The 26843-nt window shown below is 43.5% G+C and overlaps 1 protein-coding gene across 3 annotated transcripts; it reads left to right on the top strand.

Moving 5' to 3' along the window:
• The first annotated feature begins 11757 nt into the window (after positions 1-11757).
• Positions 11758-26495, top strand: LOC106613856 (tetratricopeptide repeat protein 39C). 3 transcript variants are annotated; one of them, XM_014216540.2, is made up of 15 exons: positions 11759-12323; positions 12401-12553; positions 13781-13829; positions 17852-17980; positions 18409-18523; positions 18743-19103; positions 21668-21836; positions 21981-22074; positions 22211-22318; positions 22434-22543; positions 22660-22783; positions 23494-23591; positions 24008-24112; positions 24229-24267; positions 24399-26494. In XM_014216540.2, exons 2-15 carry the CDS (start codon positions 12417-12419, stop codon positions 24501-24503), a joined length of 1743 nt encoding a protein of 580 aa, XP_014072015.1. In that variant the 5' UTR covers positions 11759-12323; positions 12401-12416; the 3' UTR covers positions 24504-26494. The 3 variants fall into 3 exon arrangements, with proteins under 3 accessions (XP_045543508.1, XP_014072015.1, XP_045543507.1); XM_045687552.1 differs by having other exon boundaries at positions 11758-12553; positions 24233-24267; positions 24399-26495; XM_045687551.1 differs by having other exon boundaries at positions 11759-12553.
• Positions 26496-26843: the final 348 nt, after the last annotated feature.

The following is a 26843-nucleotide window of genomic DNA, read 5'->3' as shown; positions in this document are numbered from 1 at the left end:
CAAATTTGTTTTTTTGGGGGGGGCAAACGGGGAGTTTGGCTAAGTCAGGGGGCAGCCCTGACCTAACTTCCCGGGCGTACAGGAGAGAGCCGTGGAGCAAACCGGAGCCAGTCAAGGAGTCAAGCAAGGAGCTTGACACGAGATTCCGTAGAATCGTAGAACTGACCATCCTACCAATCCTCGACTTCGGTGATGTCATTTACAAAATAGCCTCCAATACCCTACTCAACAAGCTGGATGCAGTCTATCACAGTGCCATCCATTTTGTCACCAAAGCCCCATATACTATCCACCACTGCGACCTGTACGCACTCGTTGGCTGGCCTTCGCTTCATAATCGTCGCCAAACACATTGGCTCCAGGTCATCTACAAGACCCTGCTAGGTAAAGTCCCCCCTTATCTCCGCTCACTGGTCACCATAGCAGCACCAACCTGTAGCACGCGCTCCAGCAGGTATATCTCTCTGGTCACCCCTAAAGTCAACTCCTCCTTTGGTCGTCTCTCCTTCCAGTTCTCTGCTGCCAATGACTGGAACGAACTACAAAAATCTCTGAAACTGGAAACACTTATCTCCCTCACTAGCTTTAAGCACCAGCTGTCAGAGCAGCTCACAGATCACTGCTCCTGTACATAGCCCATCTATAATTTAGCCCAAACTACTACCTCTTCCCCTACTGTATTTATTTATTTTATTTATTTTGCTCCTTTGCACCATATTATTTATATTTGAACTTTGAACTTTCTTCAATTAACAAATCTACCATTCCAGTGTTTTACTTGCTATACTGTATTTACTCTGCCACCATGGCCTTTTTTGCCTTTACCTCCCTTATCTCACATAATTTGCTCACATTGTATATAGTCTTATTTTTCTACTGTATCATTGATTGTATGTTGTTTTACTCCATGTGGAACTCTGTGTTTTTGTATGTTGTCGAACTGCTTTGCTTTATCTTGGCCAGGTCGCAATTGTAAATGAGAACTTGTTCTCAACTTGCCTACCTGGTTAAATAAAGGTTAAATAAATAAAAATAAAAATAAAAAGAATGGTGCTGGCGGAAAGGGCACTGCGAAGCGGGCGGACAGAGGGGCGAGAAATGCATTACGGGGTAGTGCGCACTATCTCGCCCATCCGCACGCACAGTCCGGTGCGGTCGATACGGGCTCCGCAGCGTTGCCGGGCTACAGTGACCATCCAGCCAGGACGGGTTGTGCAAGCCGTGCGCTCCAGACCTCCAGTGCGTCTCCAAGACCAGTGTACCCTGTGCCTGTTCCGCGCACTCTTCCTCCAGTGCGCCCTCATAGCCCAGTACGTCCTGTTCCTGCTCCCCGCACTCGCCCTGAGGTGCGTGTTACTAGTCTGGCACCTCCTATACCAGTCCCACGTAGCAGACCTCCAGTGCGCCTGCCCAGTCCAGTACGTCCTGTTCCTGCTTCCCGCACTAGCCCTGAGGTGCGTGTTACTAGTCTGGCGCCTCCAAAGCCAGCCCCATGCATCAGGCCTCCAGTGCGCCTGCCCAGCCCAGTACGTCCTGTTCCTGCTCCCCGCCTCGCTTTATACTCGTCACCAAACCCACTGGCTCCAGGTCATCTACAAGACCCTGCTAGGTAAAGTCTCCCCCTTATCTCCGCTCACTGGTCACCATAGCAGCACCCACCTGTAGCACGCGCTCCAGCAGGTATATCTCTCTGGTCACCCCCAATGCCAATTCCTCCTTTGGCTGTCTCTCCTTCCAGTTCTCTGCTGCCAATGACTGGAACGAACTACAAAAATCTCTGAAACTGGGAACACTTATCTCCCTCACTAGCTTTAAGCACCAGCTGTCAGAGCAGCTCACAGATCTCTGCACCTGTACATAGCCCATCTATAATTTAGCCCAAACAACTACCTCTTCCCCTAATGTATTTATTTATTTATTTTGCTCCTTTGCACCCCATTATTTCTATTTCTACTTTGCACTTTCTTCCACTACAAATCTACCATTCCAGTGTTTTACTTGCTATGTTGTATTTACTTTGCCACCATGGCCTTTTTTGCCTTTACCTCCCTTATCTCACCTCATTTGCTCACATTGTATATAGACTTATTTTTCTACTGTATTATTGACTGTATGTTTGTTTTACTCCATGTGTAACTCTGTGTTGTTGTATGTGTCAAACTGCTTTGCTTTATCTTGGCCAGGTTGCAATTGTAAATGAGAACTTGTTCTCAACTTGTCACAGGCGTCAAAATGAGTAGACCAAGGTGCAGTGTGGAATATGTTCATCTTGATGTTTAATGAAAGAATGAACACTTACGAATTAAACAAAAAATGACAGCAGACAGTTCTGTCAGGTACTTACAACTAAACGGAAAACAACTACCCACAAAACCCAAAGGAAAAACAGGCTGCCTAAGTATGGTTCCTAATCAGAGACAACGATAGACAGCTGCCTCTGGTTAGCAACCATACTCGACCCAACACAAAGAAATACAACACATAGAATGCACACCCCACACCCTGACCTAACCACATAGAGAAACAAACCCTCTCTCTCAGGTCAGGGCATGACAGTACCCCCCCCAAAGGTGCGCACTCCCGGCCGCAAACCTGAACCTATAGGGGAGGGTCCGGGTGGGCATCTATACTAGGTGGCGGCTCTGGTTCGGGGCATAGCCCCCACACCGCCCGCTGATCCCCCCCGCTTCTGTGTCGCCGGAGGAACCCGACCGTGGATCAGCGCCGGACAGCTTTGGAAGTATGCTTGGGGTCATTGTCAATTTGGAAGACCAATTTGCGACCAAGCTTTAACTTCCTGACTGATGTCTGGAGATGTTGCTTCAATTTTTCCACATCATTTTCCTGCCTCATGATGCCATCTATTTTCTGAAGTGCACCAGTCCCTCCTGCAGCAAAGCACCCCCACAACATGATGCTGCCACCCTCATGCTTCACGGTTGGGATGGTGTTCTTCGGCTTGCAAGCCTCCCCCTTTTTCCTCAAAACATAACAATGGTCATTATGGTCAAACAGTTCTATTTTTGTTTCATCAGACCAGAGGACATTTCTCGAAAAAGTACGATCTTTGTCCCCATGTGCAGTTGCAAACCGTAGTATGGCTTTTTAATGGTGGTTTTGGAGCAGTGGTTTCTTCCTTGCTGAGCGGCTTTTCAGGTTATGTCGATATAGGACTCGTTTTACTGTGGAAATAGATACTTTTGTACCTGTTTCCTCCAGCATCTTCACAAGGTCCCTTGCTGTTGTTCTGGCATTGATTTGCACTTTTCGCTCCAAAGTACGTTCATCTCTAGGAGACAGGACGTGTCTCCTTCCTGAGCGGTATGACGGCTGCGTGGTCCCATGCTGTTTATACTTGCGTACTATTGTTTGTACAGATGAACCTGGTAGCTTCAGGCATTTGGAAATTGCTCCCAAGGATGAACCAGACTTGTGGAGGTCTCAACAACAAAAATAATTGAGGTCTTGGCTGATTTTATTTTTATTTTCCCATGATGTTAAGCAAAGAGGCGCTGAGTTTGAAGGTAGGCCTTGAAATAGACAGGTACATTGACTCAAATTATGTGAATTAGCCTATCAGAAGCTTCTAAAGCCATGACATAATTTTCTGGAATTTTCCAAGCTGTTTAAAGGCACAGTCAACTTAGTGTATGTAAACGTCTGACCCACTGGAATTGTGATACAGTGAATTATAAGTGAAATAATCTATTTGTAAACAATTGTTGGAAAAATGACTTATGTCATGCACAAAGTAGATGTCCTAACCGACTTGCCAAAACTATAGTTTGTTAACAAGAAATTTGTGGAGTGGTTGAAAAACGAGTTTTAATGACTCCGACCTAAGTGTATGTAAACTTCCGACTTCAACTGTACACTGATTAATAACCTGTTTGGGATAGGGGGGAAGTATTTTCACGGCCGGATAAAAAACGTACCCGATTTAATCTGGTTACTACTCCTGCCCAGAAACTAGAATATGCATATAATTAGTAGATTTGGATAGAAAACACTCTAAAGTTTCTAAAACTGTTTGAATGGTGTCTGTGAGTATAACAGAACTCATATGGCAGCCCTAAACCTGACAAGATTCTATACAGAAAATGACCTGTCTGAGAATTTGTTCTCCTTCTAGGGCCTCTCTATAAAAAATACAGCATCTCTGCTGTAACGTGACATTTTCTAAGGCTTCCATTGGCTCTAGGAAGGCGACAGAAAGCAGAATGAGAGCTCTCCAGTCTCTGGGTGAAAAACAGCAGGGGTTTTTGTGAGTGGTCCTTCTGAGAACAATGACACTGAGGCGCGTGTGCACGAGACGACTCCATTTTTTTCTTTCAGTGTTTGAATGAACACAACGTCGCCCGGTTGGAATATTATCGCTATTTTACGAGAAAAATGGCATAAAAATTTATTTTAAACAGCGTTTGACATGCTTCGAAGTACGGTAATGGAATATTTTGACATTTTTTGTCACGAAATGCGCCGGCGCGTCACCCTTCGGATAGTGACTTGAACGCACGAACAAAACGGAGCTATTTGGATATAACTATGGATTATTTCGAACCAAAACAACATTTGTTGTTGAAGTAGAAGTCCTGGGATTGCATTCTGACGAAGAACATCAAAGGTAATCCAATTTTTCTTATAGTAAATCTGAGTTTGGTGAGGGCCAAACTTGGTGGGTGTCAAATTAGCTAGCCGTGATGGCCGGGCTATGTACTCAGAATATTGCAAAATGTGCTTTCGCCGAAAAGCTCCACCAACCCAGTTACCCAGCAGGACAGGGAACAAACACAAACTTCCACCAACCCAGTTACCCAGCAGGGCACAGGGAATAAACACAAAGCTCCACCAACCCAGTTACCCAGCAGGGCACAGGGAACAAACACAAAGCTCCACCAACCCAGTTACCCAGCAGGACAGGGAACAAACACAAAGCTCCACCAACCTAGTTACCCAGCAGGACAGGGAACAAACACAAACTTCCACCAACCCAGTTACCCAGCAGGGCACAGGGAACAAACACAAAGCTCCACCAACCCAGTTACCCAGCAGGGCACAGGGAACAAACACAAAGCTCCACCAACCCAGTTACCCAGCAGGACAGGGAACAAACACAAACTTCCACCAACCCAGTTACCCAGCAGGACAGGGAACAAACACAAAGCTCCACCAACCCAGTTACCCAGCAGGACAGGGAACAAACACAAACCTCCACCAACCCAGTTACCCAGCAGGGCACAGGGAACAAACACAAACCTCCAACAGGTCAGTTACCCAGCAGGGCACAGGGAACAAACACAAAGCTCCACCAACCCAGTTACCCAGCAGGACAGGGAACAAACACAAACTTCCACCAACCCAGTTACCCAGCAGGACAGGGAACAAACACAAAGCTCCACCAACCCAGTTACCCAGCAGGACAGGGAACAAACACAAACCTCCACCAACCCAGTTACCCAGCAGGGCACAGGGAACAAACACAAACCTCCAACAGGTCAGTTACCCAGCAGGGCACAGGGAATAAACACAAACCTCCAACAGGTCAGTTACCCAGCAGGACAGGGAACAAACACAAACCTCCAACAGGTCAGTTACCCAGCAGGGCACAGGGAACAAACACAAACCTCCACCAGCTCAGTTACCCAGCAGGGCACAGGGAACAAACACAAACCTCCACCAGCTCAGTTACCCAGCAGGGCACAGGGAACAAACACAACCCTCCACCAACCCAGTTACCCAGCAGGGCACAGGGAACAAACCTCCACCGACCCAGTTACCCAGCAGGGCACAGGGAACAAACACAAAGCTCCACCAACCCAGTTACCCAGCAGGGCACAGGGAACAAACACAAACTTCCACCAACCCAGTTACCCAGCAGGGCACAGGGAACAAACACAAACCTCCACCAGCCCAGGTACCCAGCAGGGCACAGGGAATAAACACAAACCTCCAACAACCCAGTTACCCAGCAGGGCACAGGGAACAAACCTCCACCAGCCCAGTTACCCAGCAGGGAACAGGGAACAAACACAAAGCTCCACCAGCCCAGTTACCCAGCAGGGCACAGGGAACAAACACAAACCTCCACCAACCCAGTTACCCAGCAGGGCACAGGGAACAAACCTCCACCAGCCCAGTTACCCAGCAGGGAACAGGGAACAAACACAAAGCTCCACCAGCCCAGTTACCCAGCAGGGCACAGGGAACAAACACAAAGCTCCACCAACCCAGTTACCCAGCAGGGCACAGGGAACAAACACAAACCTCCACCAACCCAGTTACACAGCAGGGCACAGGGAACAAACACAAACCTCCACCAGCCCAGGTACCCAGCAGGGCACAGGGAACAAACACAAAGCTCCACCAGCCCAGCCTGCTTTAACCTGCTCTACGCACACAAACATTTTGGAGTCACTTTTATTTTAAGTAAGAATAGATTATGCATCTGTAACTTTCTTACTCATCATTTTTCAGGATTCATTCAGGACTATCCGTAATCACTGTAGCATCCATATTAATGTAGAAGTGTTTAGAAACATTTTCTATTCTTATTTACAATTAAAGTGACAAAAAATGACACAATACATTATTTACCATTCATTTCTATTGGGCACAAAATAATCTGAAATACAACCAAAACAAACAGCAAATGCATCCAACAAGTGTGTAATCTCAAACTGGATGTAATCATTGCATGCTAGGAATATGGGACTAAATACTACATTTTTGACTAGTTTAATACACATATTAATTTGTGAATTTGTACCAATACTTTAGGTCCCCTAAAATGGGGGGACTATGTACAAAAAATGCTGTAATTTCAAAACGGTTCACCCGATATGGATGAAAATATCCTCAAATTAAAGCTGACCGTCTGCACTATAACCTAATTACATTGTATCATTTAAAATCCAATGTGCTGGAGTACAGAGCAAAAATGAACAAAACATTTCACTGTCCCAATACTTTTGGAGCTCACTATATGTAATAGAAAGACACTCACCTCTCTCTGTGCACTTTGTGCATTAACAATTTACATCACTGGAGGATACTGCAGTGCTCTCATTACTGTATTGCTGGCTTTGCGAGGTCATTCACACTCTTTTGGGGTTCAAGGCAATGTTTTCTAAATGTTTTATGAATTGAACATGAACATGTTTTCAATTACAGTGAGAGTGACTGATGTATTTTATGAATTAACAGGAAAAATATCTTCATCAAGATGAGCTGGCACACAAATGTCAACCCTAGTGAGGCTAAAATAGAATTGATTTTATCTCAAAACCATGTCTGACATTGATCACTGAACAATATTTGCTGCTGTATATCAAAAACTATAATTGCACAATCTGTTACATTATACTAAAAGTTGAAGTTTAACCAAATGCTTGTTAAAACCAATAAAAGATATTCCAAACTTAACGCCTGAACAATTTTCTCAATATTATGATAGGACTGCAGACAAAATTGATGTACTAATGAGTAATGAAATCCAATTGGCATGCCATATAGTCATCATGAAGACTAAGAAGAAGAAGATGTTATTATGGGGTTCTAGGCTCTTCTTCCAGGCTGACTGCTGTAGTCTACTGAGGTTAGTTCTGCACAAAGCTAGGACCCCCTGGCTTGGCACACATCATTTATTCATGCAGGGTGCACTAATGTGTGTCTAATGCACGTCTGGACTTAGCTCATACTGTGACCAGGGACTGCAGAGTCCAGACAACTTATTCTCTCTCTCTATCCACTCTGTATCTCAATCTTGCACATCAAATAAAACATAATTAAATGCTAATGTCAATATGCAGGATCCTTTTGATTTGTTTATATTGTCCTCATAGTTGGAGACACACCCTTGTCACATATTTCACTGCACATCACACCAGCACCTGTCTGTGCTTGCAATCCAGGAAGAAAGGAACAACAAAGAGGTGGATACATAATATATATTTTTTAATTAAATACAGTATTTAATTCTAAACCAGGGGTCTCAAACATTTTCTAGCATGGGAGCTACACTACATGACCAAAGGTATGTGGACACCTGCTCATCGAACATCTCATTCCAAAATCATGGGCATTAATATGCTATAACAGCCTCCCTCCACTCTTCTGGGAAGGCTTTCCAATAGATGTTGGAACATTGCTGCAGGGACTTGCTTCAACTCAGCCACAAGAGCATTTGTGAGGTCGGGAACTGGTGTTGGGTGATTAGGCCTGGCTCGCATTCGGCTTCCTATTCATCCCAAAGGTGTGCGATGGGGTTGTGGTCAGGCCTCTGTGCAGGCCAATCAAGTTCTTCCATACCAATCTCAACAAGCAATTTCTGTAGGACCTCACTTTCTGCACGGGGGCATTGTCATGCTGAAACAGGAAAGGGCCTTCCCCACATGTCGCGAGCAACTGATTTTTTTTTATACTGAGCAAAAATATAAACGCAACATGCAACAATTTCAAAGATTCTACTGAGTTCCAGTTCATGTGAGGAAATCAGTCAATTGAAATAAATTCATTAGTCTCACACCCTGATCTGTTTCACCTGTCTTTGTGATTGTCTCCACCCCCCTCCAGGTGTCGCCCATCTTTCCTATGATCCCCTGCGTATTTCTACCTGTGTTCTCTGTTTGTCTGTTGCCAGTTTGTCTGGTTTGTCAAGTCAACCAGTGATTTTGTGTCTCAGCTCCTGCTTTTCCCCAGTTTCTCTTTTTCTCGCCCTCCTGGTTTTGACCCTTGCCTGTCCTGACTCTGAGCCCGCCTGCCTGACCACTCTGCCTGACCCCTCTGCCTGACCACTCTGCCTGCCCCTGAGCTTGCCTGCCGACCTGTACCTTTGCCCCACCTCTGGATTATCGACCTCTGCCTACCCTGAGCCTGCCTGCTGTCCGGTACCGTTGCCCCACCTTTGGTTTACTGACCCCTGCCTGCCTTGACCTGTCTATTGCCTGCCCCTGTTGGATTATTAAACCATTGTTAATTTGATGTTGTGGATCAGAAAACCAGTCAGTATCTGGTGTGACCACCATTTGCCTCATGCAGTGTGAAACCTGCTTCGCACAGAGTTGATCAGGCTGTTGATTGTGGCCTGTGGAATGTTGTCCCACTCCTCTTCAAAGGCTGTGCGAAGTTGCTGGATATTGGAGGGAATTGGAAAACACTGTTTTACACATCAATTCAGATCATCCCAAACATGCTCAATGGGTGACATGTCTGGTGAGTATGCAAGCCATGGAAGAACTGATACACTTTCGGCTCCCAGGAATTGTGTACAGATCCTTGCTACATGGGCTGTGAATTATCATGGATGAGTTGATGACGGTAGATGAATGGCATGACAATGGGCCTCAGGCTCTCGTCACGATATCTCTGTGCATTCAAATTGTCGTCGATAAATTGCAATTGTGTTCTTTGCCCATACCATAACCCCACCGCCACCGTGGTGCACTCTGTTCACAACGTCGACATCAGCAAACCACTTGCCCACACAACGCAATACACGTTGTTTACTGTTGTGAGGCCGGTTAGATGTACTGCCAAATTCTCAAACAACGTTGGCGGTGGCTTATGGTAGAGAAATGAACATTAAATTCTCTGGCAACAGCTCTGGACATTTCTGCAGTCAGCATACCAATTGCATGCCCCCAAAACTTGAGACATCTGTGGCATTGTGTTGTGACAAAACTGCACATTTTAGAGTGTCCTTTTGTTGTCCCCAGCACAAGGTGCACCTGTGTAATGATCATGCTGTTTAATCAGCTTCTTGATATGCCACACCTGTCTGGTGGATGGATTATCTTGGCAAACAGGGATGTAAACACATTTGTGCACCAAATTTGAGAGAAAAAATAAATTAGGTCTGGAAGGGGAAAAAAACGAATTTAGATTTTTCTCCTGTGAGATGCATTCAGCCTCTTGCGAATTGAAGGACAATTATGAAACACAGAGAGACTATATATATATATATATATATATATATATATATATATATGCTCAAAAAAATTAAGGGAACACTTATACAACACATCCTAGATCTGAATGAAAGAAATAATCTTATTAAATACTTTTTTCTTTACATAGTTGAATGTGCTGACAACAAAATCACACAAAAATAATCAATGGAAATCCATTTTATCAACCCATGGAGGTCTGGATTTGGAGTCACACTCAAAATTAAAGTGGAAAACCACACTACAGGCTGATCCAACTTTGATGTAATGTCCTTAAAACAACTCAAAATGAGGCTCAGTAGTGTGTGTGGCCTCCACGTGCCTGTATGACCTCCCTACAACGCTTGGGCATGCTCCTGATGAGGTGGCGGATGGTCTCCTGAGGGATCTCCTCCCAGACCTGGACTAAAGCATCCGCCAACTCCTGGACAGTCTGTGGTGCAACGTGGCGTTGGTGGATGGAGCGAGACATGATGTCCCAGATGTGCTCAATTGGATTCAGGTCTGGGGAACGGGCGAGCCAGTCCATAGCATCAATGCCTTCCTCTTGCAGGAACTGCTGACACACTCCAGCCACATGAGGTCTAGCATTGTCTTGCATTAGGAGGAACCCAGGGCCAACCGCACCAGCATATGGTCTCACAAGGGGTCTGAGGATCTCATTTCGGTACCTAAGGGCAGTCAGGCTACCTCTGGCGAGCACATGGAGGGCTGTGCGGCCCCCCAAAGAAATGCCACCCCACACCATGACTGACCCACCGCCAAACCGGTCATGCTGGAGGATGTTGCAGGCAGCAGAACGTTCTCCACGGTGTCTCCAGACTCTGTCACGTCTGTCACATGTGCTCAGTGTGAACCTGCTTTCATCTGTGAAGAGCACAGGGCGCCAGTGGCGAATTTGCCAATCTTGGTGTTCTCTGGCAAATGCCAAACGTCCTGCACGGTGTTGGGCTGTAAGCACAACCCCCACCTGTGGACGTCGGGCCCTCATACCACCCTCATGGAGTCTGTTTCTGACCGTTTGAGCAGACACATGCACATTTGTGGCCTGCTGGAGGTCATTTTGCAGGGCTCTGGCAGTGCTTCCCCTGCTCCTCCTTGCACAAAGGCGGAGGTAGCGGTCCTGCTGCTGGGTTGTTGCCCTCCTACGGCCTCCTCCACGTCTCCTGATGTACTGGCCTGTCTCCTGGTAGCGCCTCCATGCTCTGGACACTACGCTGACAGACACAGCAAACCTTCTTGCCACAGCTCGCATTGATGTGCCATCCTGGATGAGCTGCAGTACCTGAGCCACTTGTGTGGGTTGTAGACTCCGTCTCATGCTACCACTAGAGTGAAAGCACCGCCAGCATTCAAAAGTGACCAAAACATCAGCCAGGAAGCATAGGAACTGAGAAGTGGTCTGTGGTCCCCAGCTGCAGAACCACTCCTTTATTGGGGGTGTCTTGCTAATTGCCTATAATTTCCACCTGTTGTCTATTCCATTTGCACAACAGCATGTGAAATTTATTGTCAATCAGTGTTGCTTCCTAAGTGGACAGTTTGATTTCACAGAAGTGTGATTGACTTGGAGTTGGGGGGGGAATCCTGGCTTCCCTTGGCATCCATGAATACACGCCACTGCCTTTCAACGCTGAGGATTGTGAGGCGTGTGTAGCCTTTTGATCTGATGTGACCACTGATTGGGTTGGACCATTGGATGTGACAGTTCACTGCTGTTGTTCTGATGCTCGCGCCTATTGGCTGGCTGTGAGGTGAAAGGTTGTTGCTGTCATCAAATTTGCTCTGAGAAGGGGGGGGGCAGAGCAGGACATTAGAAAGGGTACTGATGAGAGGAAATAGCCAGCAGGCAGGGGAAGCTGAGCCAGCACACAGTGCGATGGCAGGTTGCTGATTTACCACAGCAGGCTTCATCTTTGAAACCTCCTACTAGAGATGCACTATGCTATACGTTATGACGAGAAGCCGTTTTTCGACTGACGACAGTCATTGCGTGGTGCAGACAAAAAAGCTAAACAGCCCTTTCTTCTTGTTATGTAATAGCATAAAACACAGCAAGCTGAGGAGACTTTGACTTTGTGCATTGCAAATATGATGACAACCAGCTAGCACATTGTAAATTACGAGGAAGAACAGCTATGTCTAAATGAATGTATACCTATTTTAATCATAGAAATAGCATGTAAAGGGTGCATTGTGTGCATTTGCACGAAGCTCGGATATGCGCCAAGGATTAATTTACCAGTGGCCAATTTGCGTCGCCTTCTGAAGAGGTTTATCGCTGCTCTGGTGTGATACCGTCAGAATTTTGGCTGAAAGGAGCGTCTCTCACCTCATTTGTACGGATATGCCGGCAGAGTGTCATCATCACTAAACAAGGTGGGATAGTCTACAGGGAAGAATCATTTTGGAACCACATTTTGGCCTGTATTGAATTTATTAATTATATTAAGCAGACGATAGGCATAAACAATGGCGGGCCCGGAGCAGTCTCAGCAGGTAGAGGAGAAAGCTCAGCACATAGACGACGCTGAGCTCGCTCTTCAAGGTATCAACATGCTTCTCAACAACGGATTCAAGGAGAGCAACGAGCTTTTCAGAAAATATAGGTGAGATATTCTTCCTGGCCTTCATAATTTAATAAAACGTAGCCTATTATATGATAATATGTAGGTAAAGCAATATGCTGCACCTATCTAATCATGACAGATAACCTTGAATCATTAATAAATATTCACATGGTAGTTTATGCAAATGTGCCCCCAGCAAATTGAAGGTTGGACGGAAATATTGTTTAAACATCAGAGCTCAGCATATTTCCTTTGAGATCGTACCCATCACAGCCATACAGGCTATGTTATATTTTAGGCTTATACAAGGCTTTGGTATCATTAAAGTATTATAATCTCAGTGGCCAATTGCATCGGTAATTCCCCAAACACACTGTCCTACTAAAGTCCAAAACACAAAGACCGTTTGTTCTATTTAGTAGAACACACTGGTGCATGACCATGGTTAGGCATAGTTTTTATTTTAAATGTTTAGCCTGTTTGCACTTGTGGTTATGATTATGTATTATTTGCTTTACCCTTTATTTCCTCTTAAAGCTGCAGATGAATGTTATTGAGTTGGTGTAACATACTGTAATGAAACAGGCAGAGAGCATACAATATAGGCTAATGAAAGTCTAAATTTAAATCCAGCCTTGTCTCTTCAAACTATCCCTCTTCATAGCCTGCCTACCCCCCCCCCCCCCCCAAACAAGAACTGAAATAGTAGGTTATGTACTACTAGATGCTGGCCCTGACATTCCAAACAGTTGAAGGGGTAATGGTGACTGAGAAATGGAAGGATAGTGCACTGCACTCACGGCAATCCAGATATGTTTGTGCCAATAGGAGAAACTTCCACTTACTGTGCTAATTTTAGCTCCCTGGATAATCAAGCCTTTCTCCCTCCATGAGTCGCTGATGATGCTGAAACACAGAGGAAAGGACTGAATGTCCCTCTCTGTAAAGCACTATGTGGGAAAACATATCTAGTGACTAAGATGTTCATGGTTATTTTTATACCAATTTGATGAATGATTTTTGATAATCAATTATGATCTTTAGTTTGTTTCCTTAGTAACATACCTTTTCCTCATAGTCGATACTCAACATTCACTTGCTACTATTTCCCCTGCTTTCTTGAATTATGTTTGGTGTTAGGCCGAAGTAACTGTCTCTATCGCTCACCCACTTTGTAAGTTATATTTATTTTTGTCATCTTCTCCATACTTTCCGTCCTTAATGTGTCTATCTCTCCCTTCCATTAACTCTGTCCTCTCTCTTCAGGACTCACAGTCCACTGATGAGCTTTGGGGCCAGTTTTGTCAGCTTCCTGGTGAGTTTCCTCAGACTGCATCTTGGCTGCAGTACAGATGTGTTGCCGTGACCCTTTGGTTGTTTTCCTGGAGATGGCTCACATCATACCTCTACTGACATTCTCTCTCTCATGACATCACCACAAGCATGCAAGCTAAGAGAGACAGGGCTAATGAAATGACTCATCCTAACAGTGTTAGTGTGTGACATTACACCATACAGTGCATTGAGTGAGTTAGATGTGTCAAGACTTGACTCGACCCAATTTGTGAATGGATTACATCACGCCCACTATTGTCCATTTCCCCTCATTTTCAACTATTACCATAATGGCTGCATCTTCAACTCATCAAAATAATTTAGCTGTGGAGACTATCACTCTCTGTAGTGATGTGTTTGATGCTCTATTAGTCAGTCGGGGAAAAGAGAGAGAAGGCGACAGATTTTCCATAACATGGTCACAAAACAAAATCCCGCTGTCACTGCCCCTCATGTCAGAGTTGGAGCACCATGAAGCCAGAGATGCCCTCCCATGCAACAAAACGCCTGGAAGGATAATGCATCAGTAAAAGGACCACTGATGCATAGAGGGCCTCATAGTTGCACTAATGAAACATAATTTAAATAATCTGAAAAGCAAACATTTACAAGGGTGGAGGCATACACTGTATTCTGTATGTACAGTTGAAGTCGGAGGTTTACATACACTTAGGTTGGAGTCATTAAAACTAGTTTTTCAACCACTCCACAAATTTCTTGTTAACAAACTATAGTTTTGGCAAGTCGGTTAGGACATCTACTTTGTGCATGACACAAGTAATTTTTTCAACAATTGTTTACAGACAGATTATTTCACTTATAATTCGCTGTATCACAATTTCAGTGGGTCAGAAGTTTCCATACACTAAGTTGACTGTGCCTTTAAACAGCTTGGAACATTCCAGAAAATGATGTCATGGCTTTAGAAGCTTCTGATAGGCTAATTGACATCATTTGAGTCAATTGGAGGTGTACCTGTGGATGTATTTCAAGGCCTACCTTCAAACTCAGTGCCTCTTTGCTTGACAATCAAAATCAAAAGAAATCAGCCAAGACCTCAGAAAAGAAATTGTAGACCTCCACAAGTCTGGTTCATCCTTGGGAGCAATTTCCAAACGCCTGAAGGTACCACGTTCATCTGTACAAACAATGGTACTCAAGTATAAACACCATGGGACCACGCAGCCATCATACCGCTCAGGAAGGAGACACGTTCTGTCTCCTAGAGATGAACGTACTTTGGTGCGAAAAGTGCAAATCAATCCCAGAATAACAGCAAAGGATCTTGTGAAGATGATGGAGGAAACGGGTACAAAAGTATCTATATCCAATCAATCAAATGTATTTATAAAGCCCTACTTACATCAGCTGATGTCACAAAGTGATGTACAGAAACTCAGCCTAAAACCCCAAACAGCAAGCAATGCAGGTGTAGAAGCACGGTGGCTAGGAAAAACTCCCTAGAAAGGCCAGAACCTAGGAAGAAACCTAGAGAGGAACCAGGCTATGAGGGGTGGCCAGTCCTCTTCTGGCTGTGCCGGGTGGAGATTATAACAGACCATGGCTAAGATGTTCAAATGTTCTTAGATGACCAGCAGGGTCAAATAATAATAATCACGGTGGTTGTCGAGGGTGCAACAGGTCAGCACCTCAGGAGTAAATGTCAGTTGGCTTTTCATAGCCGATCATTCAGAGTATCTCTACCGCTCCTGCTGTCTCTAGAGAGTTGAAAACAGCAGGTCTGGGACAGGTAGCATGTCCGGTGAACAGGTTAGGGTTCCATAGCCGCAGGCAGAACAATTGAAACTGGAGCAGTAGCACGGCCAGGTGGACTGGGGACAGCAAGGAGTCATCAGGCCAGGTGAGGCATGGTCCTAGGACTCAGGTCCTCCTAGAGAGAGAAAGGAAAAGAGAGAGCATACTTAAATTCACACTGGATAAGATAGGAGAAATACTCCAGATATAACAGACTGACCCAAGCCCCCCGACACATAAACTACTGCAGCATAAATACTGGAGGCTGAGACAGGAGGTGTTGGGAGACACCGTGGCCCCATCCGACGATACCCGCGGACAGGGCCAAACAGGCAGGATATAACCCCACCCACTTTGTCAAAGCACAGCCCCCACACTACTAGAGGGATATCTTCAACCACCAACTTACCATCCTGAGACAAGGCCGAGTATAGCCCACAAAGATCTCTGCCACGGCACAACCCAAGGGGCGCCAACCCGGACAGGAAGATCACGTCAGTGACTCAAACCCACTCAAGTGACGCACCCCTCCTAGGGACGGCATGGAAGACCCCTAGTAAGCCAGTGACTCAGCCCCTGTAATAGGGTTAGAGGCAGAGAATCCCAGTGGAGAGAAGGGAGTAAAACGTGTCCTATATCGACATAACCTGAAAGGCCGCTCAGCAAGGAAGAAGCCTCTGCTCCAAAACCGCCATAAAAAAGCCAGACTACGGTTTGCAACTGCACTTGGGGACAAAGATAGTACTTTTTGGAGAAATGTCCTCTGGTCTGATGAAACACAAATAGAACAGTTTGGTCATAATGACCATCGTTACATTTGGAGGAAAAAGGGGGAGGCTTGCAATCCGAGGAACACCATCCCAACCGTGAAGCACGGGGGTGGCAGCACCATGTTGTGGGGGTGCTTTGCTGCAGGAGGGACTGGTGCACTTCACAAAATAGATGGCATCATGAGGCAGGAAAATTATGTGGATATGTTGAAGCAACATCTCAAGACATCAGTCAGGATGTTAAAGCTTGGTCTCAAATGGGTCTTCCAAATGGACAATGACCCCAAGCAAACTTCCAACGCTGTGGCAAAATGGCTTCAGGACAACAAAGTCAAGGTATTGGAGTGGCCATCACAAAGCCCTGACCTCAATCCTATAGACAATTTGTGGGCAGAACTGAAAAAGCGTGTGCAAGCAAGGAGGCCTACAAACCTGACTCAGTTACACCAGCTCTGTCAGGAGGAATGGGCCAAAATTCACCCAACTTATTGTGGGAAGCTTGTGGAATGCTACTCAAAACATTTGACCCAAGTTAAACAATTTAAAGGCAATGCTACCAAATACTAATTGAGTGTATGTTAACTTCTGACCCACTGGGAATGTGATGAAAGAAATAAAAGCTGAAATAAATCATTCTCTCTACTATTATTCTGACATTTCACATTCTTAAAATGAAGTGGTGATCCTAACTGACCTAAGACAGGGAATTTTTACTAGGATTAAATGTCAGGAATTGTGAAAAACTGAGTTTAAATATATTTGTCTGAGGTGTATGTAAACTTCCGACTTCAACTGTATCTACTATCAGTAGATTTATTTCATGACTTCCTCTCTGGGATTCTGGAAACGCTCCAGTTACGTGTTCAAGTAAATGTTCTCTGACTGACAGTGTGATAAAAGGCCACTGAACAAGAGATTGTTGACCAAACAGTGTGGCTCTCACACGTAACACACAGATACACGCACACACACACACACACACACACACAATTGGGTCCCGATGTTTCAAGTTCAAATTTCTAGTTTTATTGTCAGGTGCACAAGTACAGTGAAATGCCTTTCTTGCAGGCTCTTTCCCAGCAATGCAGTAATCAAAGTAATCAATATCAATAGTACTATAAAATAAACTGGAACAAAAACACACAAGAAATTGAAATAAGTAGAACACGAGAAAGTAAGTAAGCTATATACAGGGTCAGTTCCAGGGTCTGTGCCAATGTCACTGTGTTCCATGTGCTGTGGCCTAGAAAGGGCTCTTTGTACTGAGCCTGCTTTGTGAAAGCATTGTGTAACCCCTGTGTTATAACCCTCCTTCAGTCCCATTACAACACACTTGTGGCCAATACACCCCAATGAAAACTCAATCTGGTCTTATTATACATGAAATCTGGTCCTTATTGTTTTAATTCATTGCATGAGTGTTTTCACTGTGCCAGCGTTAGCTGAAAAGCTCCAATGTGTGTGTGTGACGTTGCAGAATGCCATGATGACCTTTGAGGAGGAGAAGATGCAGACGGCGTGTGATGACCTGAGGACCACGGAGAAGCTGTGTGAGAGTGACAACGCTGGCGTCATAGAGACAATCAGGAACAAAATCAAGAAGAGCGTGAGTGGACGACTGATTACAGGCAGATAAGCAGGCAGGCAGGCAGACGTTTCATTTACATGGAGCATTTATGTTTAGGATATCCCAACATTGGTAATGTAGCATGCATAGTTCTGTTTTGATTTCGGCTGTTAAACAACATAATTGTTGCCAGCTCTTTCAGTATCAATAATCAAAGCGAAAATGGAAACTATCTTTGTTAACAATCTTCTATATTGAGCGTGATATTGGCAACTATGAGATCATGTCAAACCCACACTAAATGTAATTGGTGTAACTCTCTGAAATAGAATGAAGGAATAGAATGGAGACCTGTTTATGATCAACACAGGGGGCTTCTTCATTGCATAGCTGGACATAGCTGGCTGATGGTTTAGTTGAGAGTTGATCAGAGAATGACCAGACTGCTGTGTGTTTCTGTCTGTCAGTTGGAGTCCCAGAGGTCAGGGGTCGTGGTTGTGGACCGCCTGCAGCGACAGATCATTGTGGCCGACTGCCAGGTCTACCTCGCTGTGCTTTCCTTCGTCAAGCAGGAGCTCTCATGTAATGTATCATTTGTTGAATCCACAATCATTCAATAAGAACTGTAATGCAAAATGTATCTTAACAATTCTTTCGATACATTTTCTATTCTATAATGTGATATGATTAATACCAGTCTACTGATTTTGGAAAACAAGTAAAATAGGAGTCATGAGAGTTAATTGGATTTACCTTTCCATCTCCGCTGGACTGCCTCTTACAGTATCTTCTCTTCAACAGCGTACATCAAAGGAGGCTGGATCCTCCGTAAGGCCTGGAAGATGTACAATAAGTGCCACAGTGACATCAGCCAGCTGCAGGAGACCTGTGTGAGGCGCTTTTCCTCCCATGAGGAGGATCTGTCCTCAGACCAGGCCAATCACAACTCCCCAGTGGAGGGCGCTGTGACTGAAGAGGCCCTGGACCGGCTCAAGGGCTCCGTCAGCTTCGGCTACGGCCTCTTTCACCTCTGCATCTCTATGGTACCACCACACCTACTCAAGATCATCAACCTGCTGGGTTTCCCTGGTGACCGTCTCCAGGGTTTGTCCTCCCTCATGTATGCCAGTGAGAGTAAGGACATGAAGGCCCCACTAGCTACGTGAGTACTTCTTAGAGGACGAGAGCGAGAGAGAGAGACTTACTATACTAAATAAAAACCCAACAACAATTTCTAAGATTTTACTGAGTTACACTTCATATAAGGGAATCAGTCGATTGAAATAAATTCATTAGGCCCTAATCCATGGATTTCACATGACTGGGAATACAGATAATCATCTGTTGGTCACAGATACCTTAAAAAAACGGTAGGGGCGTGGATCAGAAAACCAGTCAGTATCTGGTGTGAGCGCCATTTGCCCCATCTTGCTGACACATATCCTTTGCATATAGCTGGCGTGCTTACACGGGGTCTGCGGTTGTGAGGCCGGTTGGACGTACTGCCAAAATCTATAAATCGATAATGGAGGCGGCTTATGGTAGGGAAATTAACATTAAATTGGGATCTTTTATATCAGCTCATGAAACATGGGACCAACACTTTACATGTTGCGTTTATATTTTTGTTCGGTGTAGTAGTTGAAAGGAATGACATTCAAGCAAAGGGAGAAGGGAATGACATTCAAGCAAAGGGAGAAGGAAAGGGATAATTTTCATATTGTTCAGGTCACTGTCAGTTCTTTTTACTGCTTGAATGAGCTGATCTATGTACTGTGCCTTCAGAAAGTATTCATACCCCTTGACTTATTCCACATTTTGTTGTGTTGCAGCCTGAATTAAAACATTTATAAAATACGTTTTTTCTCTCACCCATCTACACACAATACCCAATAATGACAAAGTGAACACATGTTTTTTGCAAATTGATTGAAAATGAAATACAGAAATATCTCATTTACATAAGTATTCGTACCCCTGGGACAATACTTTGTAGAAGCACCTTTCTCTAAGAGTCTAAGTTATTTTGTCTCTAACCCACCTGTACAATATTTGCCCATTATTCTTTTATAAATTCTTCAAACTCTATCAAGTTATTTGTTGATCATTGCTTGACCGCCATTTAAGTCTTGCCATAGATTTTCAAGACGATTTAAGTCAAAACTGTAACTACTGTAGGCCACTCAGGAACATTTAATGTCATCTTGGTAAGTTACTCCAGTGTAGATTTGGCCTTGTGCTCTAGGTTATTGTCCTGCTGAAAGGTGATTGATGGATTTGCCCAAAACATAACGCTTTGTATTCAGGACAGAAAGTTAATTTCTTTGCCAATATTTTTGCAGTATTACTTAAGTGCCTTGTTGCAAACAGGATGTTTTGTAATATTTTTTGTTCTGTACAGGCTTCCTTATTTTCACTCTGTCATTTATATTAGTATTGTGGAGCAACTTCAATGTTGTTGATCCATCCTCAGTTTTCTCATATCACAACCATTAAACTCTTTAACTTTTTTTAAATCACCTTTGGTCTCATGGTGAAGTCCTTGAGCGGTTCCCTTCCTCTCCAGCAACTGAGTTAGAAAGGACACCTGTATCTTTGTAGTAACTGGGTTTATTGATACACCATCCAAAGCCAAATTAATAACTTCACCATGCTCAAAGGGATATTTTTTTTCACATCTACCAATCGGTGCCCTTTTTTGCGATCCATTGAAAAACCTCCCTGGTCTTTGTGGTTGAATCTGTGCTTGAAATTCACTACTCGATTGAGGGACCTTACAGATAATTGTATGTGTGGGGTACAGAGATGCGGTATTCATAAAAAATTATTGAACACAGAATGAGTCCATGCAACCTATTATGTGATTTGTTCAGCACATTTTTACTACTGAACTTATTTAGGCTTGCCATAACAAAGGTTTTGAATACTTATTGACTCAAGACAGTTTCTTTAAATTTATTAATTTCTAACATTTTCTACAAACAAAATTCCACTTAGACATTGTGGGGTATTGTGTGTAGATAGATCAGTGACACAAAATCTCAATGTAATCAATTGAAAAATCAGGCTGTAACACAACATAATGTGGAAAGTAAAGGGGGTGAATACTTTCTGAAGGCACTGTAGATATGATGTCATCATTTGAAAGAAAAGCTTGATTTGGGATGATGTGTTGTTACTCTGCATGATGTGTTTCAGCTCATCTCTTTCCCAGCTCTTGGCATAGTTCTTGTTCCTGCTGTTTCATACATGGCCATCTGTTTTGTCATATCTCATAGAGCATCACAGTGGTATATTATAATCATAGCGTATTTATTCAGTGTATAATACAGGGAACCAGGGACAGGTGTTTGTTGTAACATTTGAAGTCATAGAGAATTGGGGACATATTGAGTACAATTGCATGCTGTCAGTGGCAGTTGAGTGGTGACATGATGACTAGTAGATCTAAGAATAGCAATAATCATGCCCATACTTATTAGAATGTCTAGTGGTGAAAAATGGCCCTGAAACAAACTACCATTTGCTATTTATGAAATTTAGATGGTGTTTTACCAAATTACTGCAGTGGGGTTTTGTTCTATACGGCATCTCTAATTTGACAAGAAAGGAAACCTTGTTGCATGTTAACTATCTAAGAACTTGAATGTACTGTAATCAATATTTATTAAAAACATCTTAAATTGTCATTCAAACAAACCGTTTGTCTCTCTCTTCCCTGCCCAGGTTGGCCCTCCTGTGGTATCACACAGTAGTGCTGCCCTTTTTTGCACTGGATGGTTCTGACACTCAGGCAGGCCTGGAGGAAGCCAAGGCCATTTTGCAGAGGAAGGCTGTGGTCTACCCCAATTCCTCCCTCTTCATGTTCTTTAAAGGACGTGTTCAGAGGTTAGAGGTGAGCATGAGGTCATCTGAAGGTTAAACAACAGTATGTTGCCGCTTAGTGTTGTACAGGACAGTAAGTTGTTGTAGCTCGTAATTGTGTCAAGTGATGAGTTGTGTGCTATCTCCATCTCATCTCTATCTCATCTATCTCCAGTGCCAAATTAACAGTGCACTGGTGTCCTTCCATGATGCACTAGAGCTGGCATCAGACCAAAGAGAGATCCAGCACGTGTGTCTCTATGAAATCGGTACTTGTTAACCTCGCATACATGCATGCCAACTTTCAAATGAGCACCCAGACATGCAAACTCTCATCATGTACTGTTTACAGTCACTGAGAGACAAATCCATCTGTTGTACCTATTTGTCTTGTCTTGATTTCAGGCTGGTGCAGTATGATAGAGATGAACTTTGAGGATGCATTCAGGTCATTTGAGAGGCTGAAGAATGAGTCCCGGTGGTCACAGTGTTACTATGCCTACCTGACTGGAGGTGAGAGAGCCACTGCCCAGGAACCTGTGGAGCATTAATCGATCATCATCATTTCATCTTCTCAAAGTTATCTCACACTCTAAACCCCCCCCCCCTCCTCCCCCCCTCTGTACAGTATGTCAGGGAGCTGCAGGGGACTTGGATGGTGCCAAGTGTGTCTTCAAAGATGTCCAGAAACTGTTCAAGAGGAAGAACAACCAGATTGAGCAGTTTGCCCTCAAGCGGGTGGGTCATTTTCATCTAAGTGTATTTACCATGTCTTTATCCACACTTTGTGAAACTAATAACCATGAATCCTCTCCCTTTCTCTGCCTTGGCCTCTCTGCCTCACCCTACTGCAGGCGGAGAGACTGAGGAAGATGTCTCCCACCAGAGAGCTGTGCATTCTGGGAGTCATAGAGGTGCTGTACCTGTGGAAGGCTCTGCCCAACTGCTCCTCCTCCAAACTGCAGCTCATGAATCAGGGTAAGGGCTGAAGCTTTTCCCAACCTTTATCATCCTTTACATGTCATCATATCTAAACAGCAATACAACAGGCATAAGCTTTCTATTACAATATCAAAAAATATGAAATTCTTACATGCTTCATAGAGAGAAGACTGAATCTCTTAGTTTTTTTTACCCTGTTTTCTCCCCAATCTCGTGGTATCCAATTGGTAGTTAGTCTTGTCTCATCTCTGCAACTTCCATACGGACTCGGGAGAGGTGAAGGTCGAGAGCCGTGCGTCCTCCGCAACACAACCCAACCAAGCCGTACCGCACTGCTTCTTGACACAATGCCCACTTTACCCGAAAGCCAGCCGCACCAATATGTCGGAGGAAACACCGTACACCTGGCGACCGTGTCAGCGTGCACTGCGCCCAGCCCGCCAGTACACGATGGGACACGGACATCCCTGCCGGCCAAACCCTCCCCTAACCCTGACGACACTGGACCAATTGCGAGCCGCCCCATGGGTCTCCCGGTAGGGACAGAGCCTGGACTCAAACCCAGAATCTCTAGTGGCACACCTAGCACTGCGAAGCAGTGCCTTAGACCACAGCGCCACTCAGGAGGCCTGAATCCTTTAGTTAAGGAGTTTCCTATGACACAGTGGGGTGCTAACCACTGTACTAACAGATTGTAAAGTATTGTACAATTTCTGTGTTTAAGACATCGTTCCCTCTCTTTTTAGTGTTACAGAGTGTGGATGACGCATCGTGCAGGGGTCTGAAAAACCTCCTTCTTGGTTCCATTCACAAATGCCATGGAAATAATAAAGATGCTATCCAGGTAATTAGATAATTTGTACCTAAGCACATTATTGTACTATCATTATATTATCATATGCCAGTACAAACAATTAAGCACTTATTAGTTATTCATTATCTAGGTATTTGTGCTGAATTACAGTGAATCATAAAGTATTCAGACCCCTTGACTTTTTCCACATTTTGTTACGTTACAGCCTTATGCTAAAATTGATTAAATAAAAAAAAAATTTAATACATTTGCAAAAATTTCTAAACCTGTTTTTTCTTTGTCTTTATCTGGTATTGTGTGTAGATTGATGAGGGAGAAAAAACTATTTAATACATTTTAGAATAAGGCTGTAATGTAACAATGTGGAAAAAGCCAAGGGGTCTAAATACTTTCCGAATGCACTGTATATCATTAGATTTTCCTTTGGTCTTTCTCCTCACATCTAGTCGTTCCAGCTGGCAGCCAGAGATGAGTTTGGTCGACAGACCAACTCTTATGTGCAGCCATACTCCTGCTATGAGCTTGGATGTGTCCTGCTTGCCAAGCCAGAGGTGAGGATATCTCAACTCAGACAATATGTGCATGTGGGTGTTTGTGTTCAACATTTAATTAAGGAATTTATCTCAATAAACTAATGAGATTTTTTTTGCATTGTGTTTCTATCCAGACAGTTGGAAAAGGGAGAGCTTTTCTGCTTCAGTCAAAGGTACACTTATTAGATTATATATATGAATAGTTAGCGATTTCCTGTTTGAAATTACTGGTACAAACAACCTTTGTCTTAACACAGTCCATTCTGATTGTGAGCTTGTCATTGTTTTCTTTGCTCTGCCACAGGAGGATTATGCAGGCTATGACTTTGAGAACAGACTTCACGTGCGCATCCACTCAGCCATGGCCTCGCTGAAGGAAGTGGTACCTCAAAGACCCGCTGACCACTGATGTAATGATAACTCAGCCTCCAGCTGTGCATTTGATACGGGAAGCATGGCTTTTACTATACATTGAAAGCCATTCAAAACCACAGTATGACAGTCTCATCAGACACATTTTTATTTTCTTATACACACATTCAAATACAATAAACCAACAATTTCATAGTCAAAACCAACAATTTCATAGTCAATACCAATCTAGTGTATTTGGGGGGTTTTAGTCTTGCAACCCCTCCTTCCATTCTGTGAACCGTAGGATACAAGTCACTTCTTGAAGAGGCACACCTTATTCCCATTTCAGGTTTTCTTGACCATAAGTAGTAATAGTACAGTTAAGAGTAGGAAACTTTGTCTTTTTGTTCTTGTCATATTCTTGGGAAGACATGTACAAGAGTTGTTAGTTTGAGTATAACCCATAATCAAGTGGTCAAATTGTATGTTTGCCTCATGTGACAAGGCAAGACAAAGGTTTTTACAAAGGTTCTAGAATGCATTAGTTGTTGCTGCTGTAGTACCCTCTCATTGACCAATATCCATACAGTTATCTTCTCTCCTCTGGTTTCTCAGAAATGTGTCTTTTATTAAATAGCCAAATTTTGCTTGTCATGTAGCCAACAAACATTTTCATCAATAGATCATTTTTCTGCAATGAGAAAGTGTTATAGTGAAGTCAAAGTGACAACAACCCTAAAAATTATTGAACAAGAACTTAGTGGCCTGCTACCTTGTGGTATTGTATCACACAGCGTGCCATAGAACGCATACCATTAAGCAGTAAAAACGTTTAATTTTGGAGTCCGGTACCTTGAATCCTGAATAGTATGAAATTGCTGTTACATTTTTCTGACATTCACATTATAGCTTACAAGTAATATGCACAGCCAAATGTATTGTGACATTTTAGCACAATTTTTGTCCAAACAATGTTATAGATGAACATGATTTATTTTAGTTTCTAAGCAGTGGGCATTGATCTGCACACTATGCATACAATTGCAGGGGTATTAGTAACCCAGGGATCTGAAAGCTTATTTTCTACAGCTGTGTACTATAAATGAGAATGTTTGTTTTTTTCCTGAGATTCTTTGGATGACAACAGCCTTATCAGGACACAGAACACATTTATATTCATATTTACTCTGGTTTTTAACAAAATGCAACAAGGTCCTATTAACTACAGGCATTGTAATAACCACGATAGGATTTAAGTTATTCAAACTGGACATTCAAGTTTGATATTCTGTCATTTTAGTGTGATCAGGCTTTTCTATCATCAGGCCACACTGATAACGAGTGAACCATTCAAGACAGTCTAAAACTAAATTGAAAGTGCAGGGTATTGTATCACTCTTTTTATAATCACTCTGAGGTGCAATAAATGGCAAAGCAATAAAAAGCAAAAAAAGTCTGCTCATTTTACACTGGAAGTTTGATTAGCTATTTCAAGTCCCACTTTACAAAAAAAACAAATTATAAAGGCTTAGCACAAGCACTACACAGCACAAATAATTTATTAGCAAATTCATAGTTCATGAAGTGTGATAAACAGTCTTTACTTCATACTACATGAGAGGTGATATAAACAATCTTTACTTCATACTACATGAAGCGTGATATAAATAATCTTTACTTCATACTACATGAAGGGTGATATTATCAGTCTTTAATTCATACTACATGAAGGGTGATATAAACTCTTTAATTCATACTACATGAAGGGTGATATAAATTCTTTAATTCATACTATACTGAACAAAAATATAAACACAATATGTAAAGTGTTGGTCCAATTTTTCATGAGCTGAAATAAAAGATCCCAGAAATGTTCCATATGCACAAAAAGCTTATTTCTCTCAAATGTTGTGAACAAATTTGTTTACATCCCTGTTGGTGAGCATTTCCCCTTTGCCAAGATAAACCATCCATCCACCTGACAGGTGTGGCATATCAAGAAGCTGATTAAACAGCATGATCATTACACAGGTGAACCTTGTGCTGGGTACAATATAAGGCCACTCTAAAATGTGCAGTTTTGTCATACAACACAATGCTACAGATGTCTCAAATTTTGAAAGAGCGTGCAATTGGCATGCTGACAGCAGGAATGTCCAACAAAGCTGTTGCCAGATAATTTTATGTTCAATGTCGTTTTAGAGAATTTGGCAGTACAACCAGCCTCACAACCGCAGACCCTGTGTAACCACGCCAGCCCAGGACCTCCACATCTGGCTTCTTTACGTGCGGGATTGTCTGAGGAGGGGGATGGGGGGTGCTGAGGAGTATTTGTCTCTGTAATAAAGCCTTAATGTGTGGAGTAAAAAATACTAATTCTGAATGGCTGGGCCTG

Source organism: Salmo salar, chromosome ssa10, assembly GCF_905237065.1.
Source record: "Salmo salar chromosome ssa10, Ssal_v3.1, whole genome shotgun sequence".
In the NCBI taxonomy this organism is placed as follows: domain Eukaryota; kingdom Metazoa; phylum Chordata; class Actinopteri; order Salmoniformes; family Salmonidae; genus Salmo; species Salmo salar.
Note: the sequence above shows the minus strand (reverse complement) of the source record. Positions and strands in the feature narration are given on the sequence as shown.